Source organism: Sycon ciliatum, chromosome 9, assembly GCF_964019385.1.
Source record: "Sycon ciliatum chromosome 9, ocSycCili1.1, whole genome shotgun sequence".
Lineage (NCBI taxonomy): Eukaryota > Metazoa > Porifera > Calcarea > Leucosolenida > Sycettidae > Sycon > Sycon ciliatum.
Genome location: NC_088651.1, coordinates 9406091 through 9427825, shown reverse-complemented (window position 1 = coordinate 9427825; position 21735 = coordinate 9406091). Strand labels below are relative to the sequence as shown.

Sequence of the window (21735 nt, the reverse complement as noted above, 5' to 3'; positions counted from 1 at the left end):
TCCGATAGTTTGACTCTCTAGGAGTTTCCCTACTACATGTATTATATGATAATTTATATTACCAATGCTCTAGACAGCAAGCTGTTTTACAATTATCCTTCTACATGACATTGTATATCTTCTTGACACCATGACTTTCTTTGAAGGTCCTGTAGCTATGAAATGTTATTTGGTGCAGGTCATGTGTGTGTGTGTGAGTGTGTGTGCATGCGTGAATGTCCCACGCGTGGGTAAATATGCAGTCATGTACGTGTTCTGTGCCACACAATTTCACTATCTGTATGACAGCACAGCGGCAGGCATAGCGCGCGCGCGCGCGCGAGAGAGAGAGAGAGAGAGAGAGAGAGAGAGAGACAGTGTCAAGGAAGCTGCCGCTGCACCCGAGAGAGAGAGAGAGAGAGAGAGAGAGAGAGAGAGAGAGTTTTAATATTATCTCTGATGTGACTTCTGCAGTACTACATGTACTTGTATGATCGAGCGTACGAGTATGTGTGTGTGTGTGTGTGTGTGTGTGCGTGTGTGGGTGTATGAATGTCCCACGCATAGGTAAATATACAGCCAAGTCTGTGGTGCCACACAATTCCATTATGTGCAGAACAGTGGGCCGGCACAGAGATAGAAACAAAGGGATGCGCATAAAGAGCGACAGACAGAGACAAAGACGAACTCAGAGAGAAAGAGACAGAGACAAAGACGAACGGACAGACGATCAGACCCAGAAAGACAGTAAGAGAGGGACAAACATTAAGAAAAACAGGAGAGACAGACAGACACACAGACTCAGAAGAATAACAGACAGAGATAGATAATGTGTGTGTGTGCGTGTGTTTGGGTGTGAATGTCCCACGCATAGGTAAATGTACAGCCACGTGTGTGGTGCCACACGATTTCATTATGCGCAGAACAGCGGCCGGTACAGAGATAGAGACAGACAGACACAGAAAGACAGAGACAGAAACAAAGGGATGCACATAAAGAGCGACAGACAGAGACACGGACTCAGAGAGAAAGAGAAATGTACAGCCACATGCGTGGTGCCACACGATTTAATTATGCGCAGAACAGCGGCCGGTACAGAGATAGAGACAGACAGACACAGAAAGACAGAGACAGAAACAGAAACAAAGGGATGCACATAAAGAGCGACAGACAGAGACACGGACTCAAAGAGAAGGAGACAAAGACGAACAGACAGACGATTAGATCCAGAAAGACAGAGACAGAAAGAGAGGGACAAACGTTAAGGAAAAACAGGAGAGACAGACAGACACACAGACTCAGGAGAAAAACAGACAGAGACAGACAATCAGACATAGAAAGTCAGAGACAGAAACAGAGAGACACACAGTCATAATGAATGACAAAAGGAGAGACAGACACAAAGACTCAGAGAAAAATAGAGAAAGAGAGAGGCAGATCAAGAAGAAGACACAGAGACAGAGAAAAAGAGACTGAGAGAGGGACAAAGAGAGACAGAAGAATAGCAGCAGAGAGAGAGAGAAATAGAGACATAAATACAGGGACAGGCAGACAGACAAACATAAAGAGACAAGCAGAGACAGCCAAACAGACAGACCGAGACAGGGAAACAGTTGGAGAGTTACGCAGACAGGCAGATAGAACGACCGAGACGACTCAGAGAAACACATAGACACACACAGAAAAAGAGAGAGAGAGACAGAGAGAGACAGACAGAGAGAAAGAGAGAGAGAAAGAGAGAGAGAAACATAGAGGCACACAGACAGGCAGACTGACAAAGACAGGCAGAAGGAGAAAAACAGACAGGCGACAGATAGACAGACGAAAGGCACACAGACAGGCAGACTAACAAAGACAGGCAGAAGGAGAAAGACAGACAGACGAGAGATAGACAGACCGACAGATATATACAGAGAGGGAGAGAGAGAGAGAGAGAGAGAGAGAGAGAGAGAGATAGAGAGAGATAGAGAGAGATAAAGAGAGATAAAGAGAGAGAGATAGAGAGAGGGAGAGAGAGAGAGAGAGATTGCTAGAATAGAGAGAGACAGACAGACAAAGAAGCATGTCGAGACACACAGATACGAGAGATTTCGTTCCTTGTGTTTCTAATACTGAAGTACACAAGAGAGATTGGAAGCTGTGTCACAACTCTTGAGTTTCACATATTACTACGATCATCAGGCAACTACTATAATATAAGTAGGTAGCAGCAGAAAAACATATAGTGAGGTGAACTCATAAAACAGTGAGCCGAAAAAATACGATTAAAAGAGCCGATTCACAAACCAGGTAAAGACAGGAAGAAAGAGAGAGAGAGAGAAAGATATGTGCGCATATACCCTGCACCCATGCACGCGCATACACACAGAAGGGAGTTGATAGGTGGAGAATTAAATCTGGCTTTGGAAATTTTATTTTTCATTGCAATCAGGTTCGGCCTCATTTTCTCTGTGCTGCGCTGATGAGTCCACAAAGGACGAAACAGTTCTGTCCGCAGATTGGGTATAGGTAGATAGAGAGATATAGATGAAGATCGAGAGACAGACAGAGAGAGAGAAATAGGCAGCTGTATTGGCGATTATAATCCGATGTATTCTGTGTGGCGTAGACCAGGTGCGCATTGAGAATCATTTCACAAGGCCTCGCAATAATTATATGGAATTGTGCAGTAATGTGGCGCAAGTCTTCATACGTTTCACTCAGGTCATGTCTGATATCGACATAAGAGAAAATCAGTGGGTGTCCATCCACTTCACTTGCAGACTTGCATGTTTCTCTTGCGACGGATGCACATGGTACTTAGCTTGTGTCAATTGGCTCATTCTGCGGGTGAGTGGTCACTGCCTGAGTTCAATGCCGGAAAAGGTAAGTAGCTCTAGAGTGCAGTACAGAGAACATTATGCCAAATACGCGGTCATTAGGAGAGACTATACCAGCAACTTCCACTCATAATTATACTTGAATATCTAATTGGATCTGTATAGAAGACACTGCTCAGTGGTATTGGAGTTGTGGTTGATCAACAGCGTATCTTTTAGGTCCATTGGTCTTGTTTGAGTGACACAAGCCATGCAACCGGACAATGTTGGTGAACGGCTTCATTACCAAAGAACTTGATTGGTTTGCCATTTAGCTTCCTGTGTGGCGTGATATTGTTTCCGTGGACTGGTTTAGATTCTTGTCCATGTTTCCAGGAGTCTAGCCAATTAATAGCAGCCCAAGCTATTTGAATAGCCGGATTATGTCTTCTTATCTGGTCTGCACTCCATCCGCTTGAATCCGTAAGCAGTGCAAACGCGTTGTCCCTTGCACACTGTGACAGGCATGTGACTTCTGCATGCAATTCTGGAAGAGTGTACAGTGGCAGGACGAATATTCCTGTGAAGTAGCAACATGATCTGAGTATAATCGTAGGACATCAAGTCTTGACACTACTTGTGACATGATCAATTCTGCTAATGCTCTAGTGCAGACTAGCAATAAGAGACATTTGTCAGATACTAGTAACCATGAGGTACTGAGACGATTCTCTTTGGCAAGCCACCCACTCTGCTATAAATGCTCAAAGTTAATAATCTGTCAACTGCCTGCTCCAACTTGGCTGTCCTCCTGACAAGTGAAAACCGCTGGCGTCGTCCGGGCCATAAACACCATTATTGGCATTAATCCAACGCCTCACTTGCTCCTCATCTCTGCAGGTCGTAACAATAGGTCTGGCACATCGAAAAACTGAAATATTTGGAGCTCTTAGTTCAAGCTACATTTTCAGAGTCAGGAAGTTGGAAATGGCAAGAAACCCAGCTTCCCGTCACCTTCTAAGTTGACATCACGAGCAATGACCATTATCAGCCAGCAAGGTTTTACTAGAGCAAAGGCCCTGGCGCATGGCGGGAACAGAAAGCTTTCCATCCAGCAACGTTTCTTTCTCAGCAAAAACAAATAAAAAGGAAAGGAACAAAAAAGGAGCCATATGCATACCCGGGTACCCAGGTGTGTAGTCCCTGGAAAGGCTCTCCCACAGATTCCAGTACAAAGGCCACGGCCAAGTGTCCCACTGAGATTCGGTCGCTTGCCCGGACCGCTGGGACGCGGACACCTACGAAGAGCAGCCTGTGACGTTTATTTTTTATGAAAGAAAATCCGCAAAAATAGATAAGCTTGTCCCTTTAGCCTTTCGCGGAAAAGACACGTCTAAAACATGGCGTCCAACATGGCGGCAGAGCAACCGATAGAGGCCCGTCGTGGCTGAAGCTGCTATTGCAGCGACAGCCATCACGGCCACCATTGAATGCAGAAAATAGATCAGAAAACGAAGTCGAGCAACAGCAACTCGAACGAAGCAAAGAAAACAACAAGACTACGCGCAGCAAGCAAAGGCATAGCGATGACATCATTAGTCACGCGTGAACACAGAATCTAGCATGCGCATGCAGCCTTGCAGGCGCTGGCGAAATAAATAATGAAGTCAAGACACAAATAAATAACACAACGATCGACGAGCGATCGTTGCAGGAAAACAATTACAATTCAAATATACTACTTCAAGGAAAGATGAGAAGTGAAACGACTAGCACTAGAAGAAATAGAATAGAATATAGAACAAGGACAATGGAAGCGGACTACGGATGAAGCTACAATGAGGTAAGAGGCATGACACACTGATGACAGATGTCACCACAACAAATACATAATCGTAATGTTTGTCTACACACACATTGTATCGTCACACTACACACATTGTCATATTGTCACAACCTACTCTGTTTGATATATACTTTGCCACGGTGGTTGCCTCGTGACGTTCCACATCGACTGTGCCTGGTGTAACTCTGCGCTACCGCATCGGACGGAAGCTTGTTGGCGATCAGTCAGGCAAATCGAAACTACTGGAGACCGAGATAACGAAGTCACAGTTTGCGAGTGATGCAGCGCTTTACGCACCGTCTCAGTGTGGTGTGGACATCCTAGCAAGGGAATTTGTTAGCTGCAGCTGGGGCTTGACCGTGAGCACTTCCAAGATGAAGGTGATGGCCGTGGGTGATGACTATGCTCGGTGTGGCATACATCTGGAGTCTGGTGATGTGATTGATCAGATGGCCAGTTTTACCTACCTCGGTGGTTCTCTGGACGATAACGGTTCACTGGATGGCGAGGTAGCAGTGCAGCTGGCTAAGGCGTCACTTGTTTTTGGCTCCTTGCAAATGCCCATTTCCCATTACAAGCCCCTATCTATATGCACGAAGAGACTGGTGTATACGGCCAGTGTACTCACCGCTCTGTTTTACGGTGCCGAGACCAAGGCACTGAAAGCGGCTGAACGGCTTCCATCACGCGTGCAGTCGTGCTATCCTTGGTGTATCCCGCTCGACACAGTGGCAGGACAGGCTCACCAGCGAGGAGACTGCAAAGCGAGTCGGACTCACAGCAGACATCGGTGGGCTTCTGCAGTGCCATCGTATTCGCTGGCTTGGTCACATTGCCAGGATGAATTCCAGCAGTCTCCTCAAGCAGGTCCTCTTCAGGCAACTTCCGTCATGGCCCCATGAAGAGATGGCATGATGTCGCTAGATCTGACCTGGCCATGGCGGGGATCCCGGAAAGTGCAGGGGCGTCGCACACGGTACGGTCACTACGGTATTGACCGTACCACTTTTTGCCCCAGATACCCCGTAAATCAACAAAATACACTGATCTTGGATCTAAAATTCCAAAATTTTCGGCTCAGCCACCACTCCTCCGCGAGTAAATTGTACTTCAGATGGCTGACCGTACCACACTAAAATACCTTCCAACGCGCCTGAAGTGACTGGTATTATGTGGCACAAGACAGGGGAGAGTGGAGGAAGTTGTCTCGTCGTCCTCCGCCAGGGTCAGCGAAGAGTGTTCAGTGCATGTGTGGAGGAACATTTCGCCGGGCGCGTGACTTGAAGCGTCACTCCCCATATTGCTCAGCTCGTATGCTATCATCGCACTAGCAATGGGCGTCCAAGGTCCAAGAAGTGTGAGTGTGGATGTGTGTGTATGTGTTTGTTTTGGAAGTATTGAACATTTGTAAGCTGTTCCTTGAGTTGTGTGTACAAAATGAGAATGTGTTGCCTTTGCAGTTACATGGTGCTAGTCCTCATGAGTGTGTTATTAGTACCATGTGACGTGTTCTCCTGCCTTCTTTTTTTTTCACACACTGAGTAAATGTGCCCTTTTAGTCTTTCATTTCCGCTTCGTGAAATGTTAGATTTAATCTCTTACAAACTCGTTGCCTTTATATTTGTAGTCTTTGAGTTATTTCATGATTCCCTGTATAGCCCTGCGAGAATGGAACAAAATCCTTCTCCAGTTTTACTCTGTTTGGATCGTCCTTCTGCCTGGTTCTGTGGCGTCGGTGCATGCATGGATTGACATGAGGGAATATGCATAGTCTAGATTATGTGTGACTGCTCCCTTATCGGAACATTCTCCTTATTCGAACCCCCTGGAAACAGCCTGCACACCAAGGGATGTGAGTAGTCGGCACTCCACTATATTTATTATCATTTGCTAGTTGGCATGCTGAATTGTTTCATGGCGATATACTCTCGTCCTTAGTACTGAAGGGACTAGTTGTTTAGTGCTCTCTGCTCTGTTGTTTGTTATTAATTTTAGTGCACTGTGTTCTACTGTGCTGTGTTATGTTTTCTTGCAGGCAAGGTTACTGAGGGATGCCTGTGGCCACAATGCTACTTCTGTTGTCAGGTTCTTGGCAAGCACTGTTGACAAGCACATGCTGAACCATCAAGGGTATTACAGTCTCCCTTCTTCTCCGGGACCATATGTAAGTGTACTATAAGTGTAAGTGTACTATAACTGTAAGTGTACTATAAGTGTAAGTGTACTATAAGTGTAAGTGTAATGGACCATGGTTTAGAAGAACACTGATAACCTTCAAAACACCTATGCCAGGGCCACTTGTACGGGCAACAAATAAGTATATAATACATGCCCTGTGTCGGTTGTGTTAGTTTCAAGCCTAGCAGTCGCGGTTATATCGGTGCAGGGTGTGTGGCTGGTGTAGTCAGGAGGCTGTCGAGGTGGGGACAGTTATGTGACATTGTCGAGGCTGAGGAAATATTTGTTCTCATGCCAGCATTTGGACATGAGTTCCGAGCACTGGTTGAGACTAGATGTTGATTTATCGTGTTGATTGAGTATGTACCTTTCTCTAGTGCAGAGGGAACATCGCTAGGTGATGTTGATGTATGCCCGGCCACCGTACTTTACTCTCCAATAGACTTCGTACTGGGTGTTTGATTTCTTGAGGTTCCGGATGTGCCTGGACAATTTCGTGCTGTGGGAATATATTCGTGTCTACTTGTTGTTATGTGGTAAACAATAACTTAGCATGGTGTGACTTGAGCGATGGCACCGATGTAACGCTTAATACCAGAGCATTCTTCGAAAACGACCTTTGTACCGGCCGCAGTTGGGCCCTAGCCAGGTGAGCCCAGGCCACACCTAAAGATGTCTGGATGCTGGAGAGTATACATACACGGTTTACAGTGAACCTCAAGGGAGTGATGTAATCAGTGATGTAATCAGTGATGTAATCAGTTGCAAGGTTGCAAAAGTGCTCTCTGGCTTGTCCATCAACTCAATGTGCATCGTGCGTGCTTGACTCAAGTTTCGAGACAAAGCAGACTTCTTGAACGTCACTGCCAGTCCAGGAGCGAATCAGATATCGATCTCTGTAGCTACTCTCCACTGAAGAAGGAGAGAAGATTGAGCGGAAAGTGAAGCAACTCTCTTTCTCTCACTTTGAAATAAGGACATAGCCACTGTTGCGTAAACTGCCTGTGGTTGGTTGAGTGGACATACCTTTTCTTTTTCTAGACTAGCCAAAGTAAGGTGGTTTCCGGACACCAAAAACACATACAGTGCACGTGCCTGATTGAGAATGGGGTCTTTCCCACCAGGTTCCATTTTTAGCTGCAGTCAGGATGGATACAACTTTTCCGCAATATTTGTAGGTGTTCACTGTTAAAATTGTACTTCAAGCAGGGTGTTGAATGAATCACTTGTAATCTTCATGACAAGGAAAATAGTACCAGGTGTGTGCATCATATCCAGTGGCCAGTTTGACAGACTACGGTACTGCACAGAACCACCACTCCGGCAACTAGGGACCCACATCGACTCAAAAGTCATTAGAATTGCCTTCTAATGTCATTACTTTCAGTATCTGCTCTGTATGTTGTATTTCCACTTTTTGGTACTTTACCTGCAGATCGAACCCTACGGTTGCGCTCTTCATGCAGCTGTTAATCGTGGCTCCGCTAAGTGTTTACAGTATTTGCTTGATGCCGGTGCGGATACATACGTAACTGATCGTGTGAGGAAACCAGTTTTATCATAGATATTTGGTTGGCATGGTTCCTGTGTGAACACGTGTATCTGAATGTGCGTGTGAATGTGTGTCTGAATGTGTGTCTGAATGTGTGTCTGAATGTGTGTCTGAACATGATGAGAGAGCTTGGAAGCTCAGTGCCCTATGCTATGTGTTTTTGCCTAGCTCATCATGCATGTTATTCAAACTGATGGAAGCGTCGTTGTGCTGATGTTAGGGAGGAGAGGTATGCGTTAGAACTGTAGGGGATGTCAGGCAGAATGAGAGAGCGAGTCACATAATCTGCCAGAGATTGCATCTCGTCCGCGCCTGACTCATTTTCGCCCTCGAACATCGATATCCACAGATCGGTCGGGCTCGACTCCAGATCGAATCGGGACATAACGGTAAACTCTCGACAGAAGCGAAAATCTGCCCTACTGATAACTCCAGCTTCTGGAGACATTCTAGCGAAACAGATCTGGATCTACTGACCGATCTGCAGGTGGATTTCCTACTATTATTATTATTATTACTTGCATGTACGCGTTGGAGTCAACCATGCAAGCATGATCCACAACTTCGCTTATGCTGAACATGATAAACAGGACTATGACAGGGGAAAAAATGAGCTAGAACGATGATAATAATAATTATGATACTTATATCATATATATTATATACAATGTAGCTCATGGGTATTGAAGATATGTCATTTATGAATATGTCCATAATATGAATATTGCAGCCTGAGTGATAATGATAGTGCTATTTCCTGAGTTTGACTGTTTCAGGATCTGTCGGAATATCACAATGCACAGACCCTCATGCATAGATCTCGCCATGCTGGTCTGTCATGGGCAATGGCTCCCAGGCTCTGCAGAGCGTCTACTATTGAACAATCCAGCATCGGCTTGGCGCAGATCTCCCACCATAAAAACTACAGCCGCGAACCACGTAGTGGAAAGCTACAAAAGATGGCCAACCCATTTTCACATGTACAGACAATTTGCAAAAACGTTCCGAACATTCAGGGAGAAGACATTACTTGCATGACACATTGGCAGAACGAACAAGGCAGACTCGAACATTCCAAGATTCTGCAGCCGTTGCGTTTCAGGTGTTGGGTGGCAGCTCCGTTACTGAGGCCGTATACAAGTCGTCGAGCTCGGCTAGCCGCCGCCAACTAGTCAGCGCAACCTCGGCCACGCGCTCGCATTAGCTCCATGCCCGCGTTGACGGAGCTCCGGGTGACCAACAAGCCGAACAGCTGCAAGTCGCGACTCCACAATGACACTGGCCGTCCGCGTGCTCTAACACTCCGCTCCACTCGTACTCCCTCTTTAGCCGTTTCGCTGCTCGTCAAGCCCTGCAGGTAACTTGATTTCTTGAAGGGTACAGACGTCTATGCCGTAGAAAGAGAGGTACCGACACAAGCCAGTTCCTCTTGACGGCCGACATGAGGCCCCGCACATTGAAAATTCCGACAGCAAATTTTTCTTTTCCTCCGTAAAGCGTTCGTTCATCAGCTCGTACCATTGATTCCCGTCGCATCGTCCCGTCACTAATGTCCAATGAAAACTGCTCCCCAGTTGCGCGAGGAGACTACATTTCCTCCGGTGAGCGAGGAAGAAGAGCGGAGTTACCCAACTCAATTTCCTACTAACACTTTTTTAAAATGTGGATCCGATATCCGCCGCCGCTATACTCACCGCATTGTCTGTCACCAGCACAGGATCAGCTCCCTCAGAACCGGAAGGAGAACCTAAAGACACATTTCAACACTGAACGAAGCTACGCTACACAAAAACACTGACTGAACATATTAGCGCCAAGAAAAAATGACACTACCAGAATTTGTTCGTGACGTCTCAATAAATCCTTCGTGTAATGACGCTTCTTTTTCGTTTCTCCTATGTTTTTTTACCATAACATGCGATTCGAACCCGCACTATCGCCCTGCGTGCATTACCCCTGCATGCATTACCCCTATACACAATACATTTCACATACGTACACATTCTTCCAAGTTGCTTTACATTATGATTTTGCAGTTGAAAGCCCTATTTGAATTAGATTGCCAGCTGTCTTTGATGGTACGGTACGGGCCACGTAAGGGATAGCGCCAGGCATGCCCGACGACACAACAAACAATGACGGAATTAAAGCTGTGTGGACCCTAGCTAGCGCAAGACTTTATTCAAGTAACGTCTTTTGCATAGCTGCGGGAATAAATTAGAGCTGCAGCGAATATTCTATTTCACAAAACGAACGAATTCTCGCCCATAACGAACCAATAACGAATATTCTCCCAAAATGCTGAATTATTTCTAAGGGTGAAACAAATAACTATTATGTAAATTAGCAATGAAAAATATCAATTGTGCACTCATAATCATGTATAAACAATTAAAATGAAACAATTCCAGAACGTTTTCGTGTGACCATCATCAGTGGAACATCGTCACATAGTAAGAATCACTAAAACAACCAGTTATATAGCTAGAGTAACATGAAAAGAAGCGTGAGAATGCAGCACAGTTTTTAAGTTTCACACTTTTTAAATAATACGCACTCACCAGTTTTTGTTCACACGCACTCACAGCTGCCACATTCATCTACTGCTACCATTCTCAGATACACTGCAAAGGTTCACACTACACGCGTTATGCATAACCGCTAGCTGTGCTGCATTCTCACGCTTCTTTTCATGTTACTCTAGCTATATAACTGGTTGTTTTAGTGATTCTTACTATGTGACGATGTTCCACTGATGATGGTCACACGAAAACGTTCTGGAATTGTTTCATTTTAATTGTTTATACATGATTATGAGTGCACAATTGATATTTTTCATTGCTATTTTACGACTGTTGTCTCCTCGTCGGTTATTATGTAAATAAGAACGAAATCGATTTTTTTGTAAACGAATCGAATATTTTATACCAAAGGAATCTTAGAAAGAGTTTGGCTAGTCCCCGGTTGTTCCAGACCAAGTAGATGTCTAGTGGAGTCATGTCCACTACTTTTGTGAGTCATAGTCCCCTTTCTCTACCCATAACATACAAGTATGTACATATCATTCCATCCATTCAAGAATTACTACGATAGATAGACACAAGAGCAGAGTGCGCGCACGTGTCAAAACAAACGAATACCGTATTCTAAAGGGGGAATTATTCCTTCCATCGGGTTACAAACGAATATCAATCGAATATTCGAATATTCCTTGCAACCCCAGAATAAATCCTTAGTATCCAGTGTAATTCGTAAGCAGGGTTGGTCTCATGAGCGCGAGACATCTGTTATGCCTATAGGCTCAGAGTGATAACGAGAGAGCTTGGAAGCTCAGGGCCCTACGCTATGCTTTTTTGCCTTGATGACCTAGACAAAAAAAAGCATAGCGATGTTATAAATTCTTTAAAAAATTCCTTTTTTTAAAGACATAACCTGGGATTCGAACCCGCACTATCGCGCCCTGCATGCATCCCCCGATACACTTCGCATACATACTATTCTTCCAAGTTGCTTCACATTATGATCTTGCATTTGAAAGCCCTATTTGAATATGCATTGTGGCCAGCCGTCTTTGATGGTACGGTACGGTAGGGATAGGTATGGGACAGGTACGATCGAAGGTAATACGACACCGTCTCCCGTACCGTACCATCAAACACAGTTGGGCACATACAGCTGCCCGCAATATTCAAATAGGGCTTTCAAACGCAAGATCATAACGTGAAGCAAGATCATAACGTGAAGCAACTTGGAAGAATGGGTATGAATGCGAAGTGTATGGGGGAATGCATGTAGGGCGATAGTGCGGGTTCGAATCCCAGGATATGCCTGAAAAAAAGAGGAGAATTTAAAAATTTATAACATCCCTATGATTTTTTTGCCGTCAGATACGGGATAGCGCCAGGCGTGACACAAACAAACAAACACACAAACACCAAATTAAAGCTGTGTGGACCCTGGCTAGCGCCAGAAGTTACTGAAGTAACGTTTTCTGCATAGCTACGGGAATTATTGTTTGCTATATGGGTGTGTTATGCCTATTGTGACATGCATCACACTGCATGCCTGCAGGTATAGGGATAACTTGTTAGTCGGTTACAGCTCCATTCACAGCTCAGTTCCTCCAATTTTCTTGCTGGCCAGCCTGCAAGCCTGCGAGTTTCTTAACAGCCACTTGACAGATAGATCTACTCAGAAAGCAGCAAAGACAGTATATGACGTGTAAGCTGCTCTGGATAAACGGTCCTTTTCTAAGACACTTTCATAGGACAATACTATAGTTTTATGCGGAGTATAATAAAGAGTATATAAGCCCCTAAGAGTGTACAACTCCTGATACCCTTTCTATGGGGAACGCGGACGGCGAAAACTCACATCACGTGGTGTAGTGTCGTAGTTGTACGTTTCTAGCTCGTTTTTCGCGAGCAGCGGAGTAATAAAAAAACACTCTCCGACAGAAACTCACTGCGGGTATGTAAATCCCCAGCATGATCATGGCAGATATTCGGATTGCTCGCACGCTATCCTTCATTTGTACGTAGTACGAACGTACCTGAGACATGTGATGTGAGTTTTTGCCGTCGGAGACCCCATATGCAGTGTTGCACCCTCTTGGGGGTTATACTCTTGGTATTATTATAGGAAAGAGTAACGTGACACAAGAATGAAGTTCACGAATATGTTATTAGGGAAGAAAAACCACTGGAGCATTGTGCTCTTCTAAACCTGATTGGTTCTGAATAATCACTATGGCAACGAAGCAGCAAAATACGAAATAGTGAGCACATTACTGTATAAATATATCTTAGACTATGTTGGCAAACTGCTGGAAAAGTATTCAATGCTTAATGCATATTGCTTATTGGTTATTCCAAAAACAAGTCGCAACAGATCCCGATTATGCCCCTCTCTCTTTCATCAAAAACAGTTATGTGAAGAATCACTATAATTATGTCATAACTCGGAGTGACATGTTGCTTGTGTTGTGAATGTGGTTGGTTGGAGAGAACATTTGGTGGGGACTTTAGGAGTTTTCTGGAATCAACGGGCTCAAAGCTGCCACTTGCCCTGTTTCATATCAATTATATCATCCACAGATGAACATGTGGCATACAATGTGTACTATCATTTCTCATAGTAAGCCATGTTCTTTGTTGATTACTTGCTGAACGTACACTTGTGTTATAGTATGGAAGGACACCACTTCACCATGCCAGTGAGCGGGGTCATATCGACTGTATGCGGCATCTACTGGACAGCAAAGCCAATCCATACCAACGTGATGCGGTAAGTTGTATCTCATGAAGTATTAACAAACAAAACTGTGAAATTGCTACCCTGTGCTGCAATGGTCTTAAACACTGCAAAATTTTGTCGGTAAAAATGGGATGTGAAGGGGAGCCATGAGATGAACTAATTCATTTTTGGTGATCCAAACCTTTTATGATAATGTAAGTTGAAAACATGTGCTTGACCATTATTGTGATAGGTAGTGTATATACACCTTCCTCAGGGTGTTCAGACTCCACTGTAGCAACTTCATGTTTCACACAGTTATACACCACTACCCAAAAGAGGTCTCTCAGGGATAGTGTGAGGACTATGTAATCTTGACATGTAATATAGTGGACACACAAGTAGCCATGTTCTTTGTTTGTTACTAGTAGTTGCTGAAAAAAATTCACTTGTGTTATAATGGGTAAAGGCACCATTTCACTATGTCAGTGGCCAGGGTCATATCGACTGTATGCAGCATCTCTCGACAGGAAAGCCAGTCCAAACCTTCCCGATAATTTAAGTTTATGAACATTCTGTTCTACAATTATTGTGATAGGTAGTGTAGAGACTATGTCATGTACAGACAGTATTGTGGGCACACAAGTACATGTGACTGAGAACCTCTCTGCCGGATTTGTAAAATATACTGCAGTAATCACACCATCAGAGTGATACACCAGTGATGGAAGTCAGAATAGGTTTTCTTTTGTTAATCACTGCTTGTACCTATGACTGTATCACAGGATAAACGGACACCACTTCACTATGCCACTATTGAGAACAAGGCCGACTGCGTTCTGCATCTACTGCGTGCTGGAGCTAACCCAGATCAAGAAGATAAGGCAGGTTATGGAACAGACATTTGAATGTACTCTGCTAATGCATTTCCTGCAAACTAACTGTATGAAGAAATCAAGGACTATGTTGGTAAACTGCTGGGGAAAGTGCTCAATGTGCCGGGCGAGGAACATTTTCACAATGATTATTCCGCATTTATTAATGCCAATTGTCTTATGACTTCTTCGGCATGAAAATTAAATCACAACAGCTCCTGATTGGACCCTTCTTTCTTTCATTGAAAACTGTTATGTGAAGAAATCAGTATGTGCCCTAACTCTGAGTGTCATGTTGCTGGTTGTGTGAATGAGGTTAGTCGGAGAGCACATTTGGTGATGACTTTGGAAGTTTTCTGGAATCAACAGGCTCAAAACTGTCACTTGCCCTGCTTCACATTCTATCCTCCACAGACGAACATGTGGTATACAATATGTACTATCATTTCTCATATTGAGCAATGTTCTTTGTTGGTTACTTGCTGAACATACACTTGTGTTATAGTATGGAAAGACACCACTTCACTGTGCCAGTGAGCGGGGTCATATCGACTGCATGCAGCATCTACTGGACAGCAAAGCCAATCCAAACCAACCTGACAAGGTAGGTTGCATTTCATGAAGCATTAAGTTAACAAACAAAACTAGTTAGCGAGCACCCTCTAAACTCCTGATAAGTATTGATTAGTCAACACAATAACACATGCACTTGAGTGCATTGCAATCCATGCGGTTACATCCACTGACTTTGTACATTTACGATTTCGGCACTGCTTTGGCATCAGACAGGTAGGCATAGTGGGATGGTCTAGGATTGTGAATGTGAAGTAGAGGATACCCCATGCAAATTCTGCTTGGAAGGTGAGGGATTTTTCCAGCCCTGCTGCGACCTGCAGGCAGTTGGTCCGCGCATGTGGGAAACATGGATACAGTGAATGGGATTTTTGGTCTTTGTCCACTTTGTGGTGGGTCTGATCTACTTACATGTTACGAATTTTGTATTACGACTATGATTTACGCATGTCGTTGTATTTGGTTCTTGTCTTGTGGAGTCCAGTGTCTGATGTCATATATGGTCTAGGTGTACGCGCGAGTATGGTGTGATGTGTGACGTTATGGTATGTGGTGCATGCAAGAGTACGCGTTGTCAGAGTGTGAGGATGTGCTTCCGTCTGTGTGAGAGTGACTGTCAAGTGAATGCTGTACATGCGCAGTGCTAGTTTGGTCTGGGAATGAGAGTCGTGTGTGATTCGTCCGTGGTCTGGTTGTCTTGGTCTTGGTCATGTGTTCTGTACGTATTAGTCCCTGATTGGTCGTCACGATTTGTCCTCGCAGACCTCGGTTTATTACTGCTTGTTCTTGTTGTTTTCTTTGAGTCTTTTCCCGGGTGTCTTTTCCCGTCGTCGTTTTCTGTCTAGTCTTTTCGTCTTTCTCCTCCTGTGCCCTTTCCGTTTGTATAAGAAGTCAGAAACTCCACCAAGTTGTTTGAGCTGTTGTGTGACAGGGGCCAGGGGGAGAAGGCAATACCATTTCCTTTACATTGGCGCCCAACGTTCGCTCGACGCAGGGTACTACCTCTGCAGCCCACAACCCTGGGATCGTTTTCGCCGTGGCCTCAGTTTATCCGTTTCTCCTTTCGCTTTGTCTATTATTTTTGGGCCATGCCCTTGCGCGTTCCTTTCTCGTTTTGGAGTCAAGATATTATGGATTGGAGGGTTGTTCGTCACGCAGCCCATACCAGGCGCGCTTCTAATCAGCGATGAGGCAACATGTCGTTCGCCAGCCTGGCCTGCAGGCCCCTTACCCGGTGAGTCGCTCCCGGAACGGGATGTCGTTGTTGTCGTACTAGTCTAATTGTTACATGTGAAAGCCTTCGGAGATGATGTGTCCAGTACAATGTATTACTTCCCAAAATGGGCTCAGGGCCCGAGTGTTTCCACGTCGTTATGCAAGCGTGTTTTTTTTCCAGTCTGTGGGCGTATATTTGCTGAGGTTTGTGCAGTTTTCTTGGTTAGTCTTTCAGTGTGGTTGTGTAACTGTTTGGTTTGCAAGCTTGGTTCGGTTTGAAGTTGCTACACACGTATTGCTGTGATGGTTTGTACTGGAACAGTTTTCTTGGTTACGAGGATACACCTGGTTCATAGCTGGGGTAGCCTTTCAGTGAGCGTTTTGTCATTTTTTGTGTCCACTGGCGGGTCTCTCCAGTTCGCCGTGGTGGGCGCCCGATCATGGTGAGCCACGGCCTACCCGGTGAGCTGGAGGGATCCCTGCGTTGTAATGGTTTGCCTTGCGGGTCTTTTTTTTCTTAGCTTGATAGGTTTTGGCAGGCGGGGTCCCTGCGTTTTCGAGTTCCTGTTTTTTCTTTGCGTACTGGCAGCCATAGTTATTTGTTTCGTCTATACTGTCCTCACTGTTTGTTTGATCCTACATTCCTGCTGTTCCTTTCTCTGCTTTGTACATGTTCAACTTCTACACTGCACCTCCCTATCTTCAACATCCGAATGGGCAAGTCGTACGACGCACCACCTCGTGGAGCCAACACCCAAGGTTTTCCCATCTCCACGTCTGCAGCCACTTGACGTCCTGTTTTCCTCAGTCTGTTCTCCTGTTATTGTGTCTTCTCATCCCTTTTGTTTTTCTCCTACTCCATTTTTTTCTCGTGGTGCATATAACTGAAGTACGCATTTTCCTACTTGCTAGAGTCGAGGTCGACTCTCGCCGGAGGGGAGGGCTATGTTACGAATTTGTATTACGACTATGATTTACGCATGTCGTTGTATTTGGTTCTTGTCTTGTGGAGTCCAGTGTCTGATGTCATATATGGTCTAGGTGTACGCGCGAGTATGGTGTGATGTGTGACGTTTATGGTATGTGGTGCATGCAGGAGTACGCGTTGTCAGAGTGTGAGGATGTGCTTCCGTCTGTGTGAGAGTGACTGTCAAGTGAATGCTGTACATGCGCAGTGCTAGTTTGGTCTGGGAATGAGAGTCGTGTGTGATTCGTCCGTGGTCTGGTTGTCTTGGTCTTGGTCATGTGTTCTGTACGTATTAGTCCCTGATTGGTCGTCACGACTTGTCCTCGCAGACCTCGGTTTATTACTGCTTGTTCTTGTTGTTTTCTTTGAGTCTTTTCCCGGGTGTCTTTTCCCGTCGTCGTTTTCTGTCTAGTCTTTTCGTCTTTCTCCTCCTGTGCCCTTTCTGTTTGTATAAGAAGTCAGAAACTCCACCAAGTTGTTTGAGCTGTTGTGTGACAGGGGCCAGGGGGAGAAGGCAATACCATTTCCTTTACATACATGTACGTCCTACTGCCTTATATAAGGAGCTGCATATTATATTCTGCTCTTTAATCCTTGAGGGTAGTAGCGTTTGTACACATGCGGAAAACTCAGTTTGGCCCGGTCTCACACGAACCGTGTCTTTTTGTCTCACAACTGTATTTCATTTTTCTCGGAGACATGATAGCAATTATTGTTAGAAACACAACCAATCGACTACCAACAAATAAGACCGACTGCGTTCTGCATCTACTGCACGCTGGAGCTAACCCAGATCAAGGAGATAAGGCAGGTTATGGAACAGACATTTGAATATACTCTGCTAATGCATTTCCTGAAAACTAACTGTGTGAAGAAATCAAAGACTAGGCTTGTAAACTTCTGGGGAAAGTGCTCAATGTGCCGGGCGAGGAACTTTTTCACAATGATTATTCACCATTTTTTAATGCCAATTGTCTGATGACTGCTTTGGCATGAAAATTGAATCACAACAGCTCCTGTCTGGACCCTTCTCTCTTTCATTGAAAACTGTTATGTGAAGAAATCAGTACGTGCCCTAACTCCGAGTGTCATATTGCTGGTTTTGTGAATGGGGTTAGTCGGAGAGCACATTGGTGATGACTTTGGAAGTTTTCTGGAATCAACAGGCTCAAAGCTGTCACTTGCCCTGCTTCATATTGTATCCTCCACAGACAAACATGTGGTATACAATGTGTACTATCATTTCTCATAGTCAGCCATGTTCTTTGTTGATTACTTGCTGAACATACACTTATGTTATAGTATGGAGGGACACCACTTTATACATTTCCATAGCCGGCATAGGTTGGCAATGACTCGCAAAATTTATATCATGAATAAATCTTATGAGATTGAAAAACACACTTACCCAAAGCAGTTTTGGTGAAAGCACCGGGGCCAGGGTGTTAAGCAGGTACACGGTTATCTGTATCTATAAAATTCTCCATCCCACACTGATGAAAGGGAATGACTAGCACAGGCCGTACCTCTTCTCTTCAACGCAATCAATGAGCGCCAGAGATTTGCCGTATTCAGAATTCTGGCACGCAGACAATCCCACAGCCAGATACCTGAGATGAACGATTCGTCGGCCGTGAAGAGGGGCACTGAACGACCTCTTCGCGGGAGTCGAATCCATTGGCGTTGGTGGTAGAGATCACCCTTTCCGATTTTCAGGAACTCGATCGATCGTTTCACCTTGCGAAACGTCACCCTCCTCGGTTTCTTGAATCGTCCAGTATGCAGAATGCGAAGCTGCGTCGTGGGTGACGGATTACTCTCCCATTTCCTCATCTCCACAACACGTCGGCAGGAGAATCAAGCTATCCAAAAACCGCCGATGTCAAAACGAATCCGCAAGTGCACGAGTGGCTGAGCTTCTTCCTCAAATCTTATCTCAACTCGAGCTAGCAGCTAGCACGCGCTGCGAGTTCAATGTTCAAACTACTAATACACTCTTGATCTTTTTGATCGCGTCTCACTTTTCCACTCAGAAAGGCATTATTTTTCAGAAAAAATTGGAAATCCCATGGCGTTAACCGTCACGAACCCCCGTGAGATGCAACTCACCTTGTCAGGTTGGTTTGGATTGACGTTGCTGTCCAGTAAATGCCGCATGCAGTCGATACGACCCTGCTCATTGGCATAGTGAAAAGGTGGTTATTGTGATAGGTAGTGTAGAGACTATGTCATGTACAGACAGTATTGTGGGCACACAAGTACATGTGACTGAGAACTTCTCTGTCTGATTTGTAAAATATACTGCAGTAATCACACCATCAGAGTGATACACCAGTTTTTCCCTGAATTATGCAAGTCAGAAGAAGTTTTCTTTTGTTTATCACTGCTTGTACCTATTGCTGTACTACAGGATGAACGGACGCCACTTCACTATGCCACTATTGAGAACAAGGCCAACTTCGTTCTGCATCTACTGCAAGCTGGAGCTAAGCCAGATCAAGGAGATAAGGCAGGTTATGGAACAGCCATTTCAATATACTCTGCTAATGCATTTCCTGAAAACTAACTGTGTGAAGAAATCAAAGACTATGCTGGTAAACTGCTGGAAAAGTGCTCAATGTGCCGTGCGAAGAGCTTTTCTGAGTCTGACATTGATTATTTCCCACTGCCAATTGTCTGATGACCACTTTGGCATGAAAATTAAATCACGACAGCTCCTGCTTGGACCCTCCGCTCTTTCAATGAAAACTGTTATTTGAAGAAATCAGTACGTGCCATAACTCCGAGTGTCATGTTGCTGGTTGTGTGAATGAGGTTAGTCGGAGAGTACATTTGGTGATGACTTTGGAAGTCTTCTGGAATCAACAGGCACAAAGCTGTCACTTGCCCTGCTTCATATTGTATCATCCACAGACAAACATGTGGTATACAATATGTACTATCATTTCTCATTTCTCATAGTGAGCCATGTTCATTGTTGGTTACTTGCTGAACATACACTTGTGTTATAGTATGGAAAGACACCACTTCACTTTGCCAGTAAGGGGGGTCATATCGACTGTATGCGGCATCTACTGGACAGCAAAGCTAATCCAAATCAACGTGATGCGGTAAGTTGTATCTCATGAAGTATTCACAAACAAAACTGTGAAATTGCTACCCTGTGCTGCAATGGTCTTAACCATTGCAGAGTTCTTTAGAGGAGCACTGGGATGTGAAGGGGAGCCATGAGATAAACTAATTCATTTTTGTTGATCCAAACCTTTTACGATAATCTAAGTTGAAAACATGTGCTTGACCGTTATTGTGATAGGTAGTGTATATATACCTTCCTCAGGGTGTTCAGACTCCACTGTAGCAACTTCATCATGGTTTCACACAGTTATACACCACTACCCAAAAGAGGTCTCTCGGGTATAATGTGTAGACTATGTAATCGTGACATGTAATATAGTGGACACACAAGTAGCCATGTTCTTTGTTGGTTTATAGTTGCTGAACATTCACTTGTGTTATAATGGGGAAAGACACCACTTCACTATGTCAGTAGCCATGGTCATATCGACTGTATGCGGCATCTACTGGACGGCAAAGTCAATCCATACCTTTCCAATAATTTATGTTGATGAACATTCTTTTCTACCATTATTGTGATAGGTAGTGTAGAGACTATGTCATGTACAGACAGTATTGTGGACACACAAGTACATGTGACTGAGAACTTCTCTGTCTGATTTGTAAAATATACTGCAGTAATCACGCCATCAGAGGGATATACCAGTTTTACCCTGACTGATGCAAGCCAGTAGAAATCTTCTTTAATTTTCTTTTGTTTATCACCTATTGCTGTAACTATTGCTGTACCTATTGCTGTACTACAGTATGGACGGACGCCACTTCACGATGCCACTATTGAGAACAACACCGACTGCGTTCTGCATCTACTGCAAGCTGGAGCTAACCCAGATCAAGGAGATAAGGCAGGTTATGGAACAGACATTTCAATATACTCTGCTAATGCATTTCCTGAGAACTAACTGTATGAAGAAATCAAAGACTATGCTGGTAAACTGCTGGGGAAAGTGCTCAATGTGCCGGGCGAGGAGCTTTTTTCACAATGATTATTCCCAATTGTTTAATGCCAATTGTCTGATGACTTCTTCGGCATGAAAATTAAATCACAACAGCTCTTGATTGGACCCTTCTCTCATTTATTGAAAATGTTATGTGAAGAAATCAGTATGTGCCCTAACTCTGAGTGTCATGTTGCTGGTTGTGTGAATGAAGTTAGTCGGAGAGCACATTTGGTGATGATATAGGAAGTTTTCATGAATCAACAGGCTCAAAGCTGTCACTTGCCCTGCTTCATATTGTATTCTCCACAGACCAACATGTGGCCTACAATGTGTACTATCATTTCTCATAGTCAGCCATGTTCTTTGTTGGGTACTTGCTGAACATACACTTATGTTATAGTATGGAAAGACACCACTTCACTATGCCAGTCAGCGGGGTCA

The 21735-nt window shown here is 44.4% G+C and overlaps 2 protein-coding genes across 2 annotated transcripts in view; both read left to right on the top strand.

Annotated features, from left to right (window-relative positions):
• Positions 1-14496, top strand: part of LOC135825032 (ankyrin repeat domain-containing protein 54-like) — a 33956-nt gene extending 19460 nt beyond the window's left edge. The window contains exons 3-6 of the mRNA XM_065337766.1: positions 6659-6787; positions 8237-8341; positions 13541-13639; positions 14374-14496. Coding sequence (XP_065193838.1) covers positions 6659-6787; positions 8237-8341; positions 13541-13639; positions 14374-14496 — 456 coding nt within the window. The remainder of the gene's footprint in view (positions 1-6658; positions 6788-8236; positions 8342-13540; positions 13640-14373) is intronic.
• Positions 14497-21698: 7202 nt separating this feature from the next.
• Positions 21699-21735, top strand: part of LOC135824550 (uncharacterized) — a 24177-nt gene continuing 24140 nt past the window's right edge. The window contains exon 1 of the mRNA XM_065337283.1: positions 21699-21735. This exon is cut by the window's right edge and continues 58 nt beyond it. The gene's annotated coding sequence lies outside the window, so the exon portion shown is untranslated.